The sequence below is a fragment of the Hemitrygon akajei genome, chromosome 7, assembly GCF_048418815.1.
Source record: "Hemitrygon akajei chromosome 7, sHemAka1.3, whole genome shotgun sequence".
Taxonomy (NCBI): domain Eukaryota; kingdom Metazoa; phylum Chordata; class Chondrichthyes; order Myliobatiformes; family Dasyatidae; genus Hemitrygon; species Hemitrygon akajei.
This window is the reverse complement of record NC_133130.1, coordinates 19,495,748-19,516,256: the sequence shown is the minus strand read 5'-3', so window position 1 is coordinate 19,516,256 and position 20,509 is coordinate 19,495,748. Positions and strand designations below refer to the sequence as shown.

General features: G+C 45.9%; 1 protein-coding gene across 2 annotated transcripts in view; it reads right to left on the bottom strand.

The window, feature by feature from the left end:
* Nucleotides 1-20,270, bottom strand: part of kif26ba (kinesin family member 26Ba) — a 354,883-nt gene extending 334,613 nt beyond the window's left edge. Inside the window, exons 1-3 of one of the 2 annotated variants that reach the window (XM_073050455.1) lie at nucleotides 20,158-20,270; nucleotides 19,268-19,399; nucleotides 18,755-19,135 (exon numbers count right to left, since the gene is read on the bottom strand). In XM_073050455.1, the coding sequence (XP_072906556.1) occupies nucleotides 18,755-19,135; nucleotides 19,268-19,327 (441 nt within the window). In that variant the 5' untranslated portion in view covers nucleotides 19,328-19,399; nucleotides 20,158-20,270. Of the gene's footprint in view, nucleotides 1-18,754; nucleotides 19,136-19,267; nucleotides 19,805-20,157 lie in introns of those variants that run through there. The other variant, XM_073050454.1, reaches the window with a different exon arrangement.
* Between the last annotated feature and the right edge of the window lie 239 nt (nucleotides 20,271-20,509).

Genomic DNA, 20,509 nt, shown 5'->3' with positions numbered 1-20,509 from the left:
TGAGATAAATTAGGAAGAATGCACTGATTTGGAGGGTTATATTGGGAAGGATTGACTCCATTGGTAAGTTACATCAGCAGGGACACTCTGCATTGGTGAGTTATATTGGGAATTATACAGTGGATTAGTATTTTATATTGGGAAGAATACACAGTATTGCTAAGCTATTCTGGGAAAGGCGCAGTGCACTGATATGTTATATTGGGAAGGTCAAACAGGAACGTTGACTTAAATTGGAAAGGCCACACTGATATTCTATTATTGAGAAGAGTGCACTGAATTAGTGAGTTATTTTGGGAAGGAGCAATGCATTGATGTGTTTTGTTGGGAAGGGCACACAGGGCTGTGGAGTTATTATTAGAAAGGGTACATTGTATTAATGTTCAATCAATGAGAAAAATGCACAGTATCACTGCGTTAGATTGTGAAAGGCAAGCCACAGAGTTGTTATATATGAGTTACTCTGGGAAGGGTGCGCTAAATTGAAGACATGTTGTTATATATATATTATAAATAGAAAAAGTCAATGCTTTTAGGGATGGCACAGTAGCGTAGTGGTTAGTGCATTGCTTTATGACGCCGTGATCCAGGTTCATTTCCCGCCGCTGTCTGTGAGGAGTTTGCAAGTTCTCCCTGTACCTCTGTGGGTTTCCTCCAGGTGCCCTAGTTTTCCTCCCACATTCCAAAGACATAACGGGTTAGTAGGTTAATTGGTGACAAGGGTGTAATCGGGTGGCAAGGGCTTATTGGGCTGGGAGGGCCTGTCACTGCGCTGTATCTCTAAATAAAATAAAGTTGAAAGGTTTGCATTGTACAGTGTTGTGTAAAAGTCTTAGGCACATAGTCAGTGTGCCTAAAAGCTTTCAACAATACTGTAGTAATTTTATGTATTGCACTGTACTGCTGTTGCAAAATAAAAACTAATTTCATGACGTATGTGAGTGATGATAAACTTGATTCTGATTTGAGTCTCTATTGTGGACTGAGAGTGGGAAGGGGGCAGGGAGAAGGGAATCATGGTTGGGAAAAGGGGAAGTGAGGGGGGAGGGAGCGGGAAGCACCAGAGAGACGTTCTGTAATGATCAATAAACTAATTGTTTGGAATCAAATTATCTTTCCTGGTGTCTCAGGACTGGGTGTGTCTGCACTTGTACTTTTCCATGCCACTGGCACTCCTTCTCTGCCGCCTGTCCCACTCCCTTCCCATGGCACTCCATGCTCGCCATTCCCAATATCCTTTTGCTCCTGCCGGATTTATAAACTCGCTCTCCACTCCACATTGACAAATGCTGTACTGTGCACAAGTCTTAGTGTCCTAGCTATGTAAATGTGCCTAAGACTTTTGCACAGTACTATATATATATATCAAATGATACTCTACTTTTCTGAGTAATGTTGGGAAGAGCCTGGTGTATTTGATGAATTATACTGGAAGGAACAGTCGATGATTTACATGGAGAGCAGCACTTTACAGGGGTGAGTTAAAACTTACCAGCGATTTCTACTGAGACATGTGCATTGTTAAAAGATACCATGAAATGAAACACATAATTTCTTATAATTCATCTTTTTCAAGTTGAAGGCATCACTGACTTCTGTTGTTAGACAGAGTCACAGAACACTACAGCACAGAAACAGGCCCTTTGGCCCATCTAGTCTGTGCTGAACTACTATTTTGCCTGGTCCCATCAACAGGCACCCGGACAATAGTCCTCCATAACCTATGTACCTATCTAAATTTCTCTTAAATGTTGAAATTGAACCAGCATCCACCACTTCTGCTAGCAGCTCGTAACAAAAATCCCCCCTCATGTTCCCCTTAAACACTTCACCTTTAACTCATCACCACTACCTCTAGTCTCACCCAACCTCAGTGGAAAAAGTGGACTTGGTGACATTTCATCTCTAACTGACCTTGGGTCTCCTCCTGGAACTGTTGCACACTTGGGGAGCCCAGCATTTGGACCCAGTGAAGACCGAAGGCCAATGACACATTGCCTGATCAGCAATATGCACTACTTCCGAATCAGAATCAGATTTATTATCATCAGCATTTGTCCTGAAATTTGTTAACTTAGCAGCAGCAGTTCAATGCAATACATAACAGAGAGAAGAAGAAAGATAGATAGATAACTAAATAAATAAATAGATAGATAGATTACAGTACAGGCAGTCCCTGGGTTACGTACGAGTTCCGTTCCTGAGTCCGTCTTTAAGTCGGATTTGTATGTAAGTCGGAACAAGTACATCCGGTATTATTTAGCATAGTTAGTCAAACGTTTGTCTTAGTATATAGTATATATTTACCTTTCTATGCATATACAACACTTAGGAAACATATGTATTCCAATAATTAAACCACTGCGTTGCTTAGTAATAATTGTAGCTTTCCTCAGGGCAGGGCCTTTCACATGCTCCATTATTTCTCACTTCATCCTTTGAAATTGTTCTGATCGTTGACCGACTGTAGCCTAACGCTTTTCCAATGACGTTTCAACTCTTTCCAAATGCTTTATTATTTCCACTTTATTTTCAATCGCGATCGCTTCCCATCAACAGAACAGAAACACTATGGGTGGCGGGTCCCAAGGTGCGCTGGGTCCTAAGGACCACCGCACTGAAATTCCCCAGGTCCAAAAGTCCACTGCACTGAGACAGGTTAAATGGGACAAGTGGGGGCTGTGCTGGGTTTGGGTGTTTGATCCTCCACAATATTCAACGTGGGAATTTAAACTGGAGGTGGCAGTGTTTTTTTTACAAAATTGAGTTGCGCGCTCGACATTAACCCGGCACGGATGGTACGGGAGCCACTGGATCGACATCAACCCGGCACTTCCTGGTGTTGATCTCACTGCGCCACCAACCAACCAGAGCCGGGGGGGCGGGGTCAGGGTGAATCTAGCTAAGAAAAATTTAAGCCAAATACAAAGTTACACACTCAACACAGTGTCAACGGCAACGACTTAAAATGGTAGATGGCATCGTGATCTGACTTAAAATGGCGGACGGTGTTTTCCTTCCTTGCTTCGTAAGTACGAGTTGTCTGTAAGTCGGATGTTCGTAACTTGAGGACTACCTCTATATGTATATTGAATAGATTAAAAATCTTGCAAAAACAGAAATAATATATATTAAAAAAGTGAGGTAGTGTTCATGGATTCAATATCCATTTAGGAATTGGATGGCAGAGGGGAAGAAGCTGTTCTTGAATCGCTGAGTATGTGCCTTCAGGATTCTGTACCTCCTACCTGAGCAAAGGGTATGCCCTGGGTGCTCAGGGTCCTTAATAATGGACACTCCCTTTCTGAGACACCGCTCCTTGAAGATGCCCTGTGTGCTTTGTAGGCTAGTATCCAAGATGGAGCCAACTAAATTTATGACCCTCTGCAGCTTCTTTAGATCTGGTGCAGTAGTCCCTCCCCCATACCAGACAGTGATGCAGCCTGTCAGAATGCTCTCCATGGTACATCTATAGAAATTTTTGAGTGTTTTTGTTGACATACCAAATCCTTTCAAACTCCTAATGAAGTATAGTCACTGTCTTTCCTTTGTAGCTGGACCAGGTTAGGTATTCAGAGATCTTGACACCCAGGAACCTGAAACTGCTTACTCTCTTCACTTCCAATCCCTCTATGAGGATTGGTATGTCTTCCTTCGTCTTACCCTTCCTGAAGTCCACAATCAGCTCTTTTGCCTTACTGGCGTAGAGTGCCAGGTTGTTTCTGCGACACCAATCCACTAGTTGGTATATCTCGCTCCTATACGAGATTGTAGTTGGAGGGGAACTTGAAGGTGGCGGGGTTCCCTCATAACTTTTATCCTTGCTCTTCTTAATGCTAGAAGTTGCAGCTTTCAGAATTAGGTTTAATCTCACTGGCATATGTTGTGAAATTTGTTGTTTTCTGGCAGCAGTAGAGTGCAATAAAAAAAATGATATGAACTATAAATTACAATAAGGAATATATTTAAAAATAAATTAAATAACTACTGCAAAAAAAAAGAAAAGTAATGAGGTAGTGTTCATGAACAAGAGAAAATCTGCAGATGCTGGAAATCCAAGCAACTCACACAAAATGCTGGAGGAACTCAGCAGGCCAGGCTGCATCGATGGAAAAAAGTACAGTCGACGTTTCAGATCAAGACCCTTCGGCAGGACTTAAAGTTGGTTCATTGTCTGTTCAGAATTCTAATGGTGGAGGGGAAGAAGCTGTTCCTCAAAATTTGAGTGTGTGTCTTCGGGCGTGTTTCTGATAGTTTTAAAAGAAAAGGACACATCCTGGGTGCTGGGGGTCTTTAGTGATGGATGTCACCTTTCTGAGGTATCACCTTTGAAGATGTTCTCAATGGTGGAGATTCTAGTGGCCATGAAGGAGTTGGCTGAGTCTGCAAACCTGTACAATTCTTGCCAGGTCTCCTGAAAAAGAAACTCTGCTGAGAGCTGCAGTGACTCTTGTGGCAGGCACACTTTGTGTCCGTGATGGACGGGATACATGTTCACGATGATGGACAGCGTGTTCATCAATAAGCTCCTTTGTTCTGAATGCTGTTTGCCTCAATTCGACGTGTCACCAAAAACTTTGACAAACTTCTATAGATGCATAGTGGAGGGTATCCTTACTGATTGCGTCATGGCCTGGTATGGAAACACCAATGCCCGAGAACAGAAAAGCTACAGAAAGTGGTGGATACAGCCCAGTTGATCACAGGCATCAGTGAGTACATTTACAAGGAGAAACGCCACAAGACAGCATCATCCGGACTAAGCTCTCTACTCACTGTTACCATCGGGCAGGAGGTACCACACCATCAGGTTCAGGAACAGTTATTATTTTACAGTCACTTGGCTGATGAACCAGTGTGGATAACTTAACTCACCTTAACTCTGACCGATTCCACAACCTACAGACTTCACTCTACAACTTGTTCTCGGTATTATTTATTTATTTGCACATTGGTTGCTTGTCAGAATTTCCTTATGCATAATTTTTCATGAATTCCTGTGAATGACTGCAGGAAAATGAACTCAAGGTTGTATAGGTGACATACATCTACTCCATCATCAGGGACCCCTACAACCCAAATCATGCTCTCTTCTCACTGCAGAGATCAGGAAGAAGGTACAGGAACCTTAGGACTCACACCACCAGGTTCAGGAACAGTTATTACCCCTCAACCATCAGGCTCTTGAACCAGAGGGGATAACTCCTCTCAACTTCACTTGCCCCATCACTGAACTATTCCCACAACTTGTGCACTCACCTTCAAGGATTCTGCATCTCATGTTCTCGATATTTATTGCTTACTTATTCATTATTATTACCATTTCTTTATTTTCTTTCTTTTGTATTTGCACAGTTTGTTGTCTTTTGCACACTGGTTGTCCACCCTGTTGGTGCAGTCTTACACTAATTCTATTATGTTTATTGTATTTATTGACTATGCCTGCAAGAAAACAAATCTCAGGGTTGTATATGGTGACATAAATGTACTTTGATGGTAAAATTACTCTGAACTTTGATAGGTTTACTTTGACTCTGACTCCAGCAGCTCACTCTGAGCTACACAATCTGATCCCAGACCACAAAAGAAGATTCCAGAACAGGTTGTAGAGTAATACAGTAAAGGAAAAGGCCTTTTGGCCCAGTTCATCCAGACCAAACAAGGTACACATCTGAGTTAGTCCCATGTGCCCCTGTTTGACCCATAACCTCTGAATCAGGGGTCCCCAACCTGGGATCCACAAATCCTTTGCTTTATCATATTGGTCCATGGCATAAAAAAGGTTGGGGAGCCCTGCTCTAAACCGTTCTTATCCATGTACCCGTGCAAGTGCTTTAAATCTTATTTATTGAACCCGTCTCAGCCACCTTCTCTGTCAGATCATCAAAATCAGGTTTAATATCGCCAGTATACTGTATATCATGAAATTTGTTGTCTTTGTGGCAGCAGTACATACATAATAATAGAGAAAAAATGAATTACAATAAGCATCTAGTCATAGAGAAATACAGCACAGAAACAGACCCTTCAGCCCATCTAGTCCATGCTAAAACCATTTAAACATTTAAATATAAATATATTAAATTGTTAAATGAAATAAGTAGTTCAAAAATAAAAATAAAAAAAGTAGTGAGGTACTGTTCATCGGTTCATTGCCCATTCAAAAATACCTCATTCCACAAATAAGACCATAAGACAAAGGAGCAGAAGTCAGCCATTCGGTCCATCGAGTCTGCTCCGCCATTTTATCATGAGCTGATCCATTCTCCCATTTAGTCCCACTCCCCTGCCTTCTCACCATAACTTTTGATGCCCTGGCTACTCAGATACCTATCAATCTCTGCCTTAAATACACCCAATGACTTGACCTCCACTGCCGCCCGTGGCAACAAATTCCCCAGATTCACCACCCTCTGTCTAAAAAAATTTCTTCGCATCTCTGTTCTGAATGGGCGCCCTTCAATCCTTAAGTCATGTCCTCTCGTACTAGACTCCCCCACCATGGGAAACAACTTTGCCGCATCCACTCTGTCCATGCCTTTCAACATTCAAAATGTTTCTATGAGGTCCCCCCTCATTCTTCTAAACTCCAAGGAGTACAGTCCAAGAGCGGTCAAACGTTCCTCATATGTCAACCCTCTCATTCCCGGAATCATTCTAGTGAATCTTCTCTGAACCCTCCCCAACATCAGCACATCCTTTCTTAAATAAGGAGCCCAGAACTGCACACAGTACTCCAAGTGAGGTCTTACCAGTGCCTTATAGAGCCTCAACATCACATCCCTGCTCCTATACTCTATTCCTCTAGAAATGAATGCCAACATTGCATTTGCCTTCATCACCACCAACTCAGCCTGGAGGTTAACCTTAAGGGTATCCTGCATGGGGACTCCCAAGTCCCGTTGCATCTCAGAACTTTGAATTCTCTCCCCATTTAAATAATAGTCTGCCCGTTTATTTCTTCTACCAAAGTGCATGACCGTACACTTTCCGACATTGTATTTCATGGAATATGCACCACGCTCTGCATAAATAAGTTGCCCTTTGGGTCCCTTTCCAATCTAACCATAACCTCTAGTTTTGGGTTCCCTATCCCTGAGAAAAAGACCAAGAGATTGATCAAAACGGGCTGAGTCACTGCCTGAAAGAAAGAGAGGGAGTACAGAATGAGAATTAGTAAAAATTGGTAAATTGGTTTATTAGTATCACATGTATCGAGGCACAGTGAGAAACTTGTCATGCACACTGTTCATACAGATTGATTCAGTACAACAGTGCACTGAGGTCGCAGAATAACAGAAAGGGTAACAGCTACAGAGAAAGTCCACTGGGACTAGTATACTCACTCGGAGTTCTGCCTCAAAGCTTCGTTCACAAATAGTTCACACTAGATTTAGATTTATTTATTAAACACATGAACATCAAAACATACTGCGAAATGATTCATTTGCATTAACTACCAACAAAACCTGACGATGTGCTGTAGGCAGCCCAACATATCTCACCGCATGTTCAGCCACTGACAGAGCACACCCACAATGCTTAGCAGAGCAACACACTGCCTTCGTACAACAAGCAACAGATGCGAAGAAATCTGCAAATGCTGGAAACCCAAACCTACACACACAAAACTCAGCTGACCAGACACCATCTATGGAAAAGAGTAAACAGTCAACGTTTCGGGCCAAGACCATTCATCGGCAACAACAACTCTTCCCCACACCACCCTCAACCATGTTTCAAATGGGCCTTGAATGCCAGGACAGGCCACCTCCAGGCCTCTGATCGCCAGACTGTGTCCCCATACTGTCAAGATCTGTCTTAATTGCTGCTCTTCTCTCTCACTCTCTCTCTCTCTCTGTCCCAAAGGCACATAAATCTGATCCAAAATCCCTTCCCAAGCACATAAAGTAGCAGACACATATGGCTCGGGCCTGCCCTCTAAATAACTGGCTCGGCCAGGTTACCCGGCAGCTATCCACCCACCTCTTCAGCCACAGAGATGTGAGTGGCTGTATGAACTGGAGCTCTGTGTAATTAGTAGAAGGTGTGTTTAACGTAGGAGCCTGCACAGAATCGGCAGGGGATGAAGAGGGCAAGTGTAGTGCAAGCCCAGAGAAGCAAATTGAAACCTCCGGCAAGAATACTGGACAAAAAGCACATTAAATCTGCAGTATAGGCATCGATGAAGAAGCCCTCACATACATCACTCACAACTCTTCGACGGCTGACCAACCTCCACCCCCCCCCCCCCCCCCCCCGCCCCCCGCCACCAGCCAGTGGGTCATTACTGGTGAATGCTATTTTAATTGCCTGTCTGGGTTTATGAGCTGTTTTGACCTATGAGCCAGCTTAACGCCTGAAATCAGAGACCAGAACTGACCAGCAACGCCACTAGCAGAACAACACCAGCACCAAGCCTCCGGCAAGACACAGCCATCTCCTCAGTTGAGCAAATATTTACCTTTGAGCATTTTTTTTCCAGCCCCAGCCCCCCTGTGTTGAACCATGAAGGACATCTGGTGCCGTCACTTTCATGATCCACACTAACACATTCAGGTTACCCAGCTTTGCTACTGCTAAGTAAATAAGTAAATAATTTTATTATTGTCATGAGATACAGCAAAAAACTTTGTTTAGCATGCCACCCATACAGATGGTTTCATTATGACAGTGCAGTGAGGTAGTACGAGGGAAAGCAATGCAGAATAAAGTTACAGTTACAGAGAAAGTGCAGCGGAGGCAGGCAAAAAGGTGCAAGGCCACGAAGGGTGCTGACTCTGAGGCCAAGAATCCATTTTGCAATACTAGTGGAACATTCACTGGTCTTATAATGGCGGGGTAGAAGCCAACGTTGAGCTCGATGGTACATGCTGCCAGGCTGCTGTATCTTCAGCAACACACACAAAACGCTGGAGGAACTCAACAGGCCAGGCAGCATCTACAGAAAAAGAGTAAACATCAAGGCTCAGCCCAAAACGTCGACTGTTTACACTTTTCCATTGGTGCTGCCTGGCCTGCTGAGTTCCTCCAGCAGTTTGTATATGTCGCTTTGGACGTCCAGTGTCTGCAGACCCTCTCGTGTTTTTGTATCTTCTGCCTGGTTGGGAAGGGGGTTGGGGAGAGGAGAGAATTCTCGCTGGGAAGAATTTAAAATCACGCGGTAATCTTCACTACCCGTCCAAAATTGCTCCACAATGCCGCCGCTTTCTTCTGATGTGCTATAGTGTAGTGTAGGAGACTTGGTCGTAAGCTCCAACTGACAGCAGCAACACAACAGCCCAATATTGTGAGTCTTTCCTTAACATCTGTTTGCAAGATGTTAATCAGAACCTCCTTTTCTTTCAAAGAAACAGCCGCAGTTTTCATATGACCACCTGAACGAGGAGTATAAGCAGCTCGTCCAAATGATGGTACAACTCTCTGTGGGATTCCACTGAAATGTCAGCCTGGATTTTGCCTGCTGTGGAATTTGAAACCGTCATTTTCTGACTTAAGTGACCCTCCAGTCATTGCCTGATTTTAGTGGCAAATTTTTACAGATTTATGGTGGATTGTTATAGCGGGAGGGGCGAGGTGATAATGAGGGCAAGCTCCCACCATCTATTAAATGCCCCCAATGGCGTGCACCTCAAATAGCCTCTGACAACTAAATCCAGCTCCTGGCCTTCACGTGTGGCTTAGCTACTAAACCCGGCAGAACCGTTTCTACTGACAGGAGAAGGAGCAAAGTTGGGTTACTGGCACGTTAAAACCAGTCGCTTCAGGCAGATGGGGCTCATCAGGCGACGTTGACAGCTCATCTTAGGAGAACGAAAACTCTGAGCTCAAATCTCCACTGCCTTGCAGCTACACCCACTCAAGAATAAGGCGTCAGGAGTAAACCCCAAGGGAAAAATCCTAAGATGGAGTCCCTAAGGCAGTCCTACGTTGAGTTCAATCCTGAGTGGCATCTCCTGCATTGGTCTCTGCCGTTCCTTTGGGTTCGTCAGATGAGTGGAGAGAGGGAGCTTGCTACATGGGCAACAACTTGCTCTCCATATTATGCTGCCCTCTTGCAACTCGAGACAGCTCGGAAGCAGCATCCAATGTGGACCCTGACCGACGGAGGCCTCAATCTCATGGTGGAGGCCACTCCGACTGGATGCATCACCATCTGGTCTGGAGGCTCTTATGTACGGTACGGGATCGAGAAAGATGCTGCAGAGGGTCGAGACTCAGCCAGATCCATCACGGCACAATCATTCCCTCCATCAAGGACATCTTCAGAAGGCAGTGCCTTAAAAAGGAGGCATCCATCATTAAGTACCCCCACCATCCAAGACATGCCTTCTTCTCATTTCGAAGGAGGTTCAGGAGCCTGAAGACTCACATTCAATGTTTTAGGGACAGCTTCTTCCCCCCGCCATCAGATCTCAGAATGATTTATGAATCAGTGAACACGACCTCACTATTTCGCTCTCTTTTTGCAATTTTTAAAATACATTTTTTATTGTAACTTGTTTATTGCACTGTACGGCTGATGCACAGCAACAGATTTCATGACTCAAATCAGTATTAAGAAAACTAATTCTGATTCTGTATATAAGGTTGAACTCAATGCCTTTGGTGGAGCCTGAGACACAGATATTGACAGAAACACAAGTTAATCAGACCTGCTGGATCACGCCCAGGACTATCGATGAGGACTTGCTTTTTGGACAGTCAAGAAAGAACAGTTCTCTGTGGAAGCAATGATTCTTCAGCCCTATGATGCCACAGCCAAGAAAAATCACCAGCTTCCAAGTGAGAGTAAGCGTTCGGCACGGACTAGAAGGGCCGAGATGGCCTGTTTCCGTGCTGTAATTGTTATATGGTTCCTCAGGAGACAACAGAAATCCAGCATGTCCCTGCTGACCTTCACCCTTTTGGATTGATGCTCCACAGAAAGGATTCTGCCTTGTTGCATGATGGCTTGGTATGACAATGGTAAAAGAGGAGGTAGTGTTGGGTCTTTTAAAAGAGCATTAAGATGAATGAGCCCCCAGGGCCTGATGGGATATAACACCAGTTATTGAGAGAGGCAAGAGAAGAGATTGCTGTGGCCTTAACCAGTATCATCACGTCTTCTCTAGCCACAGGCAAGGTCCCGGAGGACTGGTGAGTAGCTAATACTGTTCCATTATTCAAGAACCAGGGATAATCCTGGAAACTATAGACTGGTGAGTCTTATGTCAGTGGTAGGGAAATTACCAGAGATAATTCTTAGGGATAGGATTTATGATCATTTGGAAAACCATGGTCTAATTAGGGAGAGGCAGCATGGCTTTGTGCAGAGCAAGTTGTAGCAACTTGGGTTTTCATGAGGTGACAAGGGCAGTGCTTGTGAATGATGAAGCACAAGATCAGAGTGAGGTCAGGAGTCTATCTTATCACATAAAAGGTCTGATAACTGTGGGATGGAAACTGTCCTTGAGCCTGGTGGTACATGTTTTCAGGCCTTTGGGAGAGGGGAGAAGAGAGGGTGGGTCTTTGGGAGGGTGAGGTCTTTGATTAGGATGACTACTTGACTGAGATAGTGTGAAGTATAGACAGAGTCCATAGAGGGGTGGCTGGTTTCCAGGATATGATGGCCTAGGTCTATAATTCTTTGCAGTTTCTTGTGGTCACACACAGAGCGTAGAACATAGAACAGTCCAGCACAGGAGCAAGCCATCCAGCCTACAATATTGTGCCAAAGCAATTAAATTTGAAATCAAGTGGCCAACTAAACTAATTTCTTCTGGCTGCAAAATGTCCATATCCTTCCATTTTCTTCACATTCATGTGCCTCTCTAAACATCTCTTAAAGTATCTGCCACTACCACAACCCAAGCACCCACCACTCTCTGTGTCAAAAACTTGCCCTTCATATCTCCTTTGAATTTACCCCCTCTCATCTTCAATGCATGCCCTCTGCTATTAGGCATGTCAACTCTGGGAAAAAGATACTGTCTGTCTACTTTATTTATGCCTCTCATAATCATATAAACCACTATCAGATCTCCCCTCAGCCTCCAGAGAAAACAACCTGTTTGTCGAACCTCATTATAGTGTGTTTCCTCTAATCCAGGCAACATCCTGGCAAACCTCTTCTGGACCCTCTCCAAATCTTTTACATCCTTCCTATAATGGGGCCGCAGATTCCAGATGCGGCCTAACTAGCATTTTATAAAGCTGCAACTTAACTTCCTGACTTTTGAACTCAGTGCCTCGACTAATAAAAGCAAGCATGTCATTTGTCTTCTTAACAGCCCTATCAACCTGTGTTACCACTTCTAGCGAGCGATGAACTTGGAGCCCAAGATCCCTCTGCTCATCAACTCTGTTAAGGGGTTTGCCCTTTACAAGTATTGTCTCTTTGCGCTGGACCTACCAAGTGCAACACTGCAACACTGCACATTGGTCTGGGTTAAACTTCATCTGCCATTTCTCCACCCACATCTGCAATTGGTCTGTACTTTTTGCCGGTCTACACCATCCACAACACCACCAATCTTCATACCATCCACCAGCTTATTAACCCACCTGTCTACATTTTCATCCAGGTTGTTTATGTACATCACAGACAGCAGAGGTCGCAGTACAGAACCCTGTGGAACATCACTAATCGTAGACCTCCAGCTCAGATAAGTCCTTTCAACCACTACTCTCTGTCTTCCATGGGCAAGCCAGTTCTGAATCCAAACGGCAAATTCACCACGCATCCCATGTATCTTAATCTTCTGGATGAGCCTCCCATGAGGGACATTGTCAAATGCCTTACTAAAATCTATGTAAATATCTACAATTCTACCTTCATCGTGACCGATACAATGCAGTACATCACAGTACAGTGCTGATTTTCAGTACTCAAGAGTGATCTGAAGATCTCTTCACTCAGGCACTGGAGCCAGAGGAATGCTCCTCCCCAGTTCTGTGATTACAAGCAGCAACCAATGGAGTTGAGACACATAAACCAAGCTCCACCCCGAGCCCTGTGGTCTCAGCTCAGCCACAGGAAGGGAGTCACTGAAACAAGGTAACAGCGCTACCGAGCCACATATTCCTCGGACAGAGTGGAGCTAATTGACAGGGCGGAAGGTCAGCTCATCAACTCCCCTCCAGAACCAAGGTGATCCCAACATCCATCACTGAACAGTCAACAATTGTATACACATGCACACATACATGGCTGGCTCCAAGTCAGCTCATTCACCAAGTACACATGGACCTTACACTCAACCAGTCAACCCACTCCCACTGTGCATCACCGCCCTCCAACAGCAATGGGTCACAGGGAGACCCTGGAAATCACAGGTCACTACTCCAAAATCAGGAACCACCCGTCACTGAAGCCCCGCGGAATGGATCCAAACACAACACTAAAACAAGTGACATTTAACAAAAAGCAACCACAGTTAAACAAAACACTGAGAAGTGTATTTATTGTTATTTATTGAGAGACAGCATGGAATAGGCCCTCCTGAGCAACAATCCCCCTATTTAATCCCAGCCCAATCACTGGGCCATTTACAATGACCAATTAACCTACCGACTGTGGGACAGCCAGAGCACCCAGAGGAAACCCACGTGGTCACGGGGACAACTCCTTACAGGCAGCGGTGGGAATTGAACCCGGGCCGTTGGTACTGTAAAGCGATTCGCTAACCACTACACTACCGCACTGCCCCTATTTAATAACTATCAGTCACACACTGTGAGTGGGGAGGAAATATCTGCCTAAATACTTCACCAGAACCAATTTATTTGCAGCCCCATACATAAGGCAGAAGAAAGGGAGCACTTGACTGATCCCGATAAATGTTTGTTCAGCTAAATCCACCTATTACAGGTACAATATTCCGTTTAATGAATCCGCATTCATTACAGCTCAGTAGATGGTCTGAACTCATTCAGCTTGTTTGCAATGATGAAGAACCTCTTGCGTTTTGACAACCTTCAAGTCACATTGGAAAAATAAAACAATATTAATGTGTTGCTAAATGTGGTTAGAGGACTGGGACGGGACCCAGATGAGGGAATGTGCCACTGGGACTGAACGCGATGCATATTCACGGTCTGTGAGGAATTGTGCCTACATTCCGATATTCAGAACAGACTGTACAGTAGGGAAATAGAGAAAACAGTTTTAAAGACACGCACACTCAGGTACTCGCACACACATACATCATCCATCCTAAAGCACACATATATGCATACGGATACTCACACAGACGTATTCACACACACATAGTGGGCATACACAAAAGCAGCATTGTCATTTGCACGCAATTACACAGATGGGCACTTGGAGACATGGCCACTTTATTAAGTACCTCCTGTACCTACTAGAGTGACCACTAAGTACATATTTGTGGCCTTCTACTGTGGTAACCCATCCCTTTCAAGGCTCAACATGTTGTGCATTCAAAGATGTTGTTCTGCCACTATTGTAACACACGGTGATTTGCGATCCTGTCAGCTTGAACCAGTCTGGCCATTCTCCTCTGACTTCTCTCATTAACAAGGTGTTTTCACCCACAGAACAGCTGCTCGCTGAATTTTTTTTGTTGTTTTTTGTACCATTCTCTGTAAACTCTGGAGACTTGTGTGGGAAAATAGCAGGAGTCCAGTTGTTTCTGAGATACTCAAACCACCCCGTCTGGCACCAACAATCATTCCGCAGTCAGTCACTTCGATCACATTTATTCCCCGTTCTGATGTTTGGTCTGAAGAACAACTGAACCAGATGGCCACGTCTGCACTGAGCTGCTACCACATGCCTGGGTGTTTAGATATTTGCATTAACAGGCAGGTGTAACTAATAAAGTGGCCACTGAGTGTATAAGTAAATATATGGTTGTACTTGACTGTGCTCCTATCTGAAGCATAATCAAAAACCATACATATATGCATTTAATGAAACACATGCACAGTCACACATACAGACATGCAAAAGCATTTAGATACATGTTCGCTCAAATAACATTCCCAGATGACACAAGCATATCAATATACATATGTATATATACATCAGACACCCACGGAGTTATAGACATTATGCATACACACACACAGATTTGTAAAGAAATGCACCCTTGAGCTGAAAGAAGACCAGTCCCTGACTCACATTTCACAGCTCCAGACACTGGCTTCAGTTTTCAGGGAGCTTATCTTCCTCTCCCTGCGCTTCAGCAGATGACCAAGTTAACTCCCCCAACCCACAGCTCAGGTATGTGCTCTCTCTCTCTCTCTCTCTCTCACACACACACATACAAATTTCTTCAACTGAATTTTAATTGGTTCGCAAAAACGTCTCATGTATCATGCATTTATAAAAATTAATGCAACATGTCCTTCATAACTTAACCAGACACCAATGTTTAACGCACAAATTATTAATCCTCCTAAACGCATGGGATTTGATATTTTAAAGCCAGCAATTGTCCTTCTGGACATGGAATCTCTGCCCTAGCTCTGATGCACCTCCTACAGTTCCAAGAAAGCAGAGAGACGTATGGGCAGCCCCTTTCCTCCGGGCCTCTTTGGCTTTGGGAGGTAATGTGAGGTATAGATCAAGGGGTCAGTCGCTCAGAGACAGTTTGCAGCTCAACCCAAAAGCCTACCACACATCACAACCATTATGTTGATTCGAACGGATCTGGTCAGAAGAGATTTCAGAAATAATTCCAGGGCTGAGGTGAAGAGCTAGGGAAAATTCTAGTTGTTCTCTTTGTAATGGGGAGGTTGTGAGGTGATCTGACAGAGGTGGTTAAATTAATTAGAACATAGAACACTATAGCACAGTACAGGCCCTTTAGCCCAGTGTTGTGCCAACCCTTTAACCTATTCTAAGATCAATCTAACCACTCCTTCCCACTAGTCCTTCATTTTCCCATAGACACAAGTAGATAGCAAAACCGGAGATACTGCAGATGCTGGAATCTGGAGCCAAAAGGCCAAACTGCTGGAAGATCTCAGCAGGTCAGGCAGCATCTGTGGAGGAAGAGGAATGGTCAACACTTCAGGTTGAGACACTGCATCAGGACTGAGGGTGTAAGTAGGGAGATAGGAACTACTGCCATTGGCAGAGGTCTTCAGAACTCAGAGAGAAGAGAGGTGATTGGAAAAATAACCAAAGAATGGCAAGTAGTGGTTGAGTATAGCCAAGAGAGGTGAGGGAGATTCAACTCTGATATGCCAAAGGATGGAGAGAATTGCAAGGGCTCTGGGGAGAAGGTGCATTCAGCAAGACTGGTTGGCTTAGTCCTACACATAGCCAGTATGATACAATGGATCACATGACCTCCTAGCTTGCTATAGTCATTCTAATATTCTGCAATCATTGGAGTAGCAACCTCAACCTGGGCAACACAAGACCAGGGACCTCTCTTCAATGGTCTTCCCTGGCCAATCACTGCCTCCCACCCTCTGTACTTCCCCCCCCACCCCACATGTGCAATTAACCCTTCTGGTAGCAGTACCTTCCCTGCCAACCAGTTCACCAGTCTTGGCCCCTGGCCCCAGCCACTGTGTAAACAGTCCCTGGGATGTACACTGCTATACAGCTCACTATGTATGGCTTCAGCATCTTACCCTCTCTTTCTTTCAATCTTTCACCCTCAGTTTCTCTACCTGTCCCTCTCTCCCTAGTCTGTACCCCCATTGCCTTTCTAGTTGCTGTCTCACTCTACCTCTCTGCTCTCTCTCATTTCCCTCACTTCTCTCTCATCCCATATTTTCCCTTGCTCTCTCCTTCTTTCTGTCCCCTTCTCTTTAAACCCTTCTTCTCTCCACTTGCCTCTCATTCCTGTTCTAATTCTGCACCTTCTGCCTCTCCCTTACTCTCTTTCCGCTCACTTTCGCACTCACCATCTCTCCCCCTTTTCATCTACCTCTGCATACAACCCCTCCCTCTCTCATTCGCATCCTCTTTCATCCATGGCTGCTCTCCCTCTCTCTCGCCCGCCCCTCCCCTCCCGCAAACCGCCCAGAGCAGTTTTCAGGATACGCTCAGAAGGCAGAAAGAAAGGAATTGTCCCAGAATAAAAACCCAAAGGACAGTGGAACCAGCTTTTAAAACTGACTCGAATGAATATTCGATAAGAAAAAAAAGGACTCTGAGGAAAGAGGTGGGGAGATCGGGAGCGAGCATCGACACGACGGGCCGATTGGCTTCCTTCTATTCGTGTGGGGGGGGGGGCAAAATTCAGAAAGGCGGGGTCTGATCTTCCCGCCACTAAAGATAGTGCCAAGTGCTTTGGTTATATTCCATACGAACTAATTACCGGGGATAGTTTTAATGCTTTCAGAGAAAAGCGAAGCCCCGTTGTTGCCCCTGCGGTAAACCACTCCTCATCTGGAATCATTCCGGCTGCTGCAACTTCATTTGCCACTGTGTGAAAGGATAGTGGGGGCCAGGCGGGTGTTGCTGACCAATGTTCGCCCTTGTTGTACCTGAGAGTACGGGGTCCGGGCGGGGTAGCGATGCGGGGAGTAACCGCCCCCGATCTGAAAAAGTCAAAGCGCCTGGTTCGCAAGACAAAACCCCACTGGGAATTCGGCTGAGCATCTGCAGGTATCTGCGCAGCCAGCAGTGACTGAATGAGTGAGCGCTCGCCACAGACACCAGCGCGCCCGCTGATAGCGAGCGGGGTGGCGGCTCCCAGAGCGTTCGCTCCCCGGGAACGCGTCCGATCCCTCGCCTCCAGCTGCCCCAGCCGCGAACACGGTTCACCGGGTTGTAAAAAACATGCCGTTGCGAATGCCAAAGCACTATTTCTAACGGACCAGCCGCAACCTCTGCAGCGCTGACCGTCTTAGATTTTGCACAAACACACACACACACACACACACACGTTCACAGAAACACACACACGAACACATTTACAAACACACATTCACATTCACACACACACATTCACAGAAACACACACACGAACACATTTACAAACACACATTCACAGTCACACACACACATTCACAGTCACACACACACATTCACAGAAACACACACACATTCACAGAAACACACACACGAACACATTTACAAACACACATTCACAGTCACACACACACATTCACAGAAACACACACACGAACACATTTACAAACACACATTCACAGTCACACACACACATTCACAGAAACACACACACATTCACAGAAACACACACCCACACATTTACACACACACTCACAAACACACATACATACACATATGAGCACACACACACACACTTAAGATTTGCCTCAATACCTGAATTGCAAAAATGGGGAGCAAAACGGTATTTATATTGATACATATTTCTAAAAACACCCATATAACACCATATAATTGACAGCAGCGATATGAATCCGAATGTAAAGACAGGTTAACATTTTAACATGATAGAGATATTCACACGCACAAACATTGCAAATACAGGTTTTATATGTTGTCGCAAATGAGAATGGAGCGGACTGCACGGCGGAAGGGATTTCTATAGATTAATCGAGGAATTTCCAGCCTTCCCAGTGTCAGTAACATTCCAGCACACGAAAGAATATTATATCAGATTTCGACTGGGAAAAATATCCCGTATAAAGTGCCATTGTTAATGACCCGGTTCTAATGGATGGCTTTCTCCTCACCAAGCGCTACACATGATCGATAAAATGTCAGGGCTGTTGCGAGACTGTGTCCCGGGTCTGCCGCTGACACGGCTGGACTGCGTGAAAAGCGCCGGTCGGAAGGATAGGTTAGACCACGTACCTTACTGGGGAAGGCGCCCGGGACCATCATTTTCAACGCTTGCCTCTTGAGTTCCACTAGCCTGGTGTTGCAGTTCTCGCACCAAATCCCTTTATCGTCCGAGCCTCCCGAGCCCAGGGAGCCGGTGCCTGAACCCGGGGAGCCGGTACCCGACGACCCTGGCGATGACCCGGCCAGAGATCCCGGCGAGCCGCCGGACGAGCCGGGAGAACCGGTGCTGGAAGCGGGTGAAGCGGTGCCCGAACCCGGCACGGAACCAGCACCCTCCGGGGCGGGTCGGTGGGCGACCCGGGAATCCTCGTACATCTGAAATCCTTTCCTGGACCAGATTTCTGGGGCGAAGCTTGCCAGTTTTGTGGGCGAGTAACTCTCCGCCGACCCCTGTAATACCACGGAATTTTTTTTCAAAAAAAGCATACATTTTTTTAAAAAAAGATCAACTTAAATCAATCGACAGACATCTGCGCTAGTTAAAAATATAATACAAATCAATCACAGAGTTACAACACTCACCGCATGCTTCCGATTCCTTGCGAAGGCTGCTCGCTCCTTGCTTGTGGAGACAGAATTCATGGTAAATCAGGTCTTCTGGGTCGGTACCCCACGCAGGGCTCTGCTTCACCCAGCGCTCAGATACTGAAATCGCTGTCAAAGGAAAATTAAACTTCACCAGCCCTCTGATCAAACCATTGCTGCCGGATGTATGTCCCGTGCCACATCTGCCCCATTCAGTGCCGGTCTGCCCGCTCCTGCATATTTGCGAGGGAGGGGCAGAGAGAGAGGGGTGAGCGGGAGCCTCCCCCCTACACACTGCGGAGGGATTCTGTGCCGAGCTGCTCCGCAACTTGGATACTTTTCCACCATCAGCTGCGTCTCCTCTCCCTCCTTCAGCCAAAGCAACTCGGGTTAAGATGAAATGTACCAAACTCCAGGCTAGCCAGCCAGCCGTGTGGGCGGAGCTCGGCTCGCCTCGTCTCGGCCGCCCAATGCCGAGCAACACACCAGCTGACGGCTCGCTTCGGAGCGCAACAGCTGGGCACGGGTCCGCTCGGCTCAGGTGGGCACGGGTCCGATCAGGTCTAGATAGCTGGGCACGGGTCCGCTCAGGTCTAGATAGCTGGGCACAGCTCGGCTCGCGTCGAACACTGGGTTTAGTTAGGCACAGGTGGGGAAGTCTGGAACGGTTCGGTTCGGGTGGGCACTGTTAAGCTCCGAGTGGGTACGATTCGGTTCAGCTGCGTACGAGTCGGCTCAGCTGGGCGTGGATCAGGTTAAGTGGGCGCGGATCATGGGTGAACACGGATTTGTTCAGCTGGGCATGAGTCGGCTCGCTTGGGCACGATTCAGCAGGGCATGGCTCTGTTCGATTCATTTGAGCGTGGTACGGCTCAGGTGGGACTTACGTTCAGCTCTGGGCTCATCTAAAGGCGGGCACGGTCCGGCGAGGTCCTGGGCTCGTGTCAACTCGCCTCCACTTGGCGTAGATCAGCTCGGCAAGGCAGGATCTCTGGGCTCCACACTCGCGGACCGCAGCAGTTGATGGAAACCCGCCTGTCATTAACAGCACGGCCGCTCAGATAGCGTTTCTATGGTTGCTGCTGGGGCAGTAAAGGGTCAAACAACCAGCAGTTACAAACCCTTGTCCCACTCTCCTGTTCAGGTGACATCCTTAAGATCAAACCGTGACGCGGGTGGGTATCTACTGGAGGCATCAAAGTGTTCGCGATGTTAGAATGCATTGTCAATATTAATATC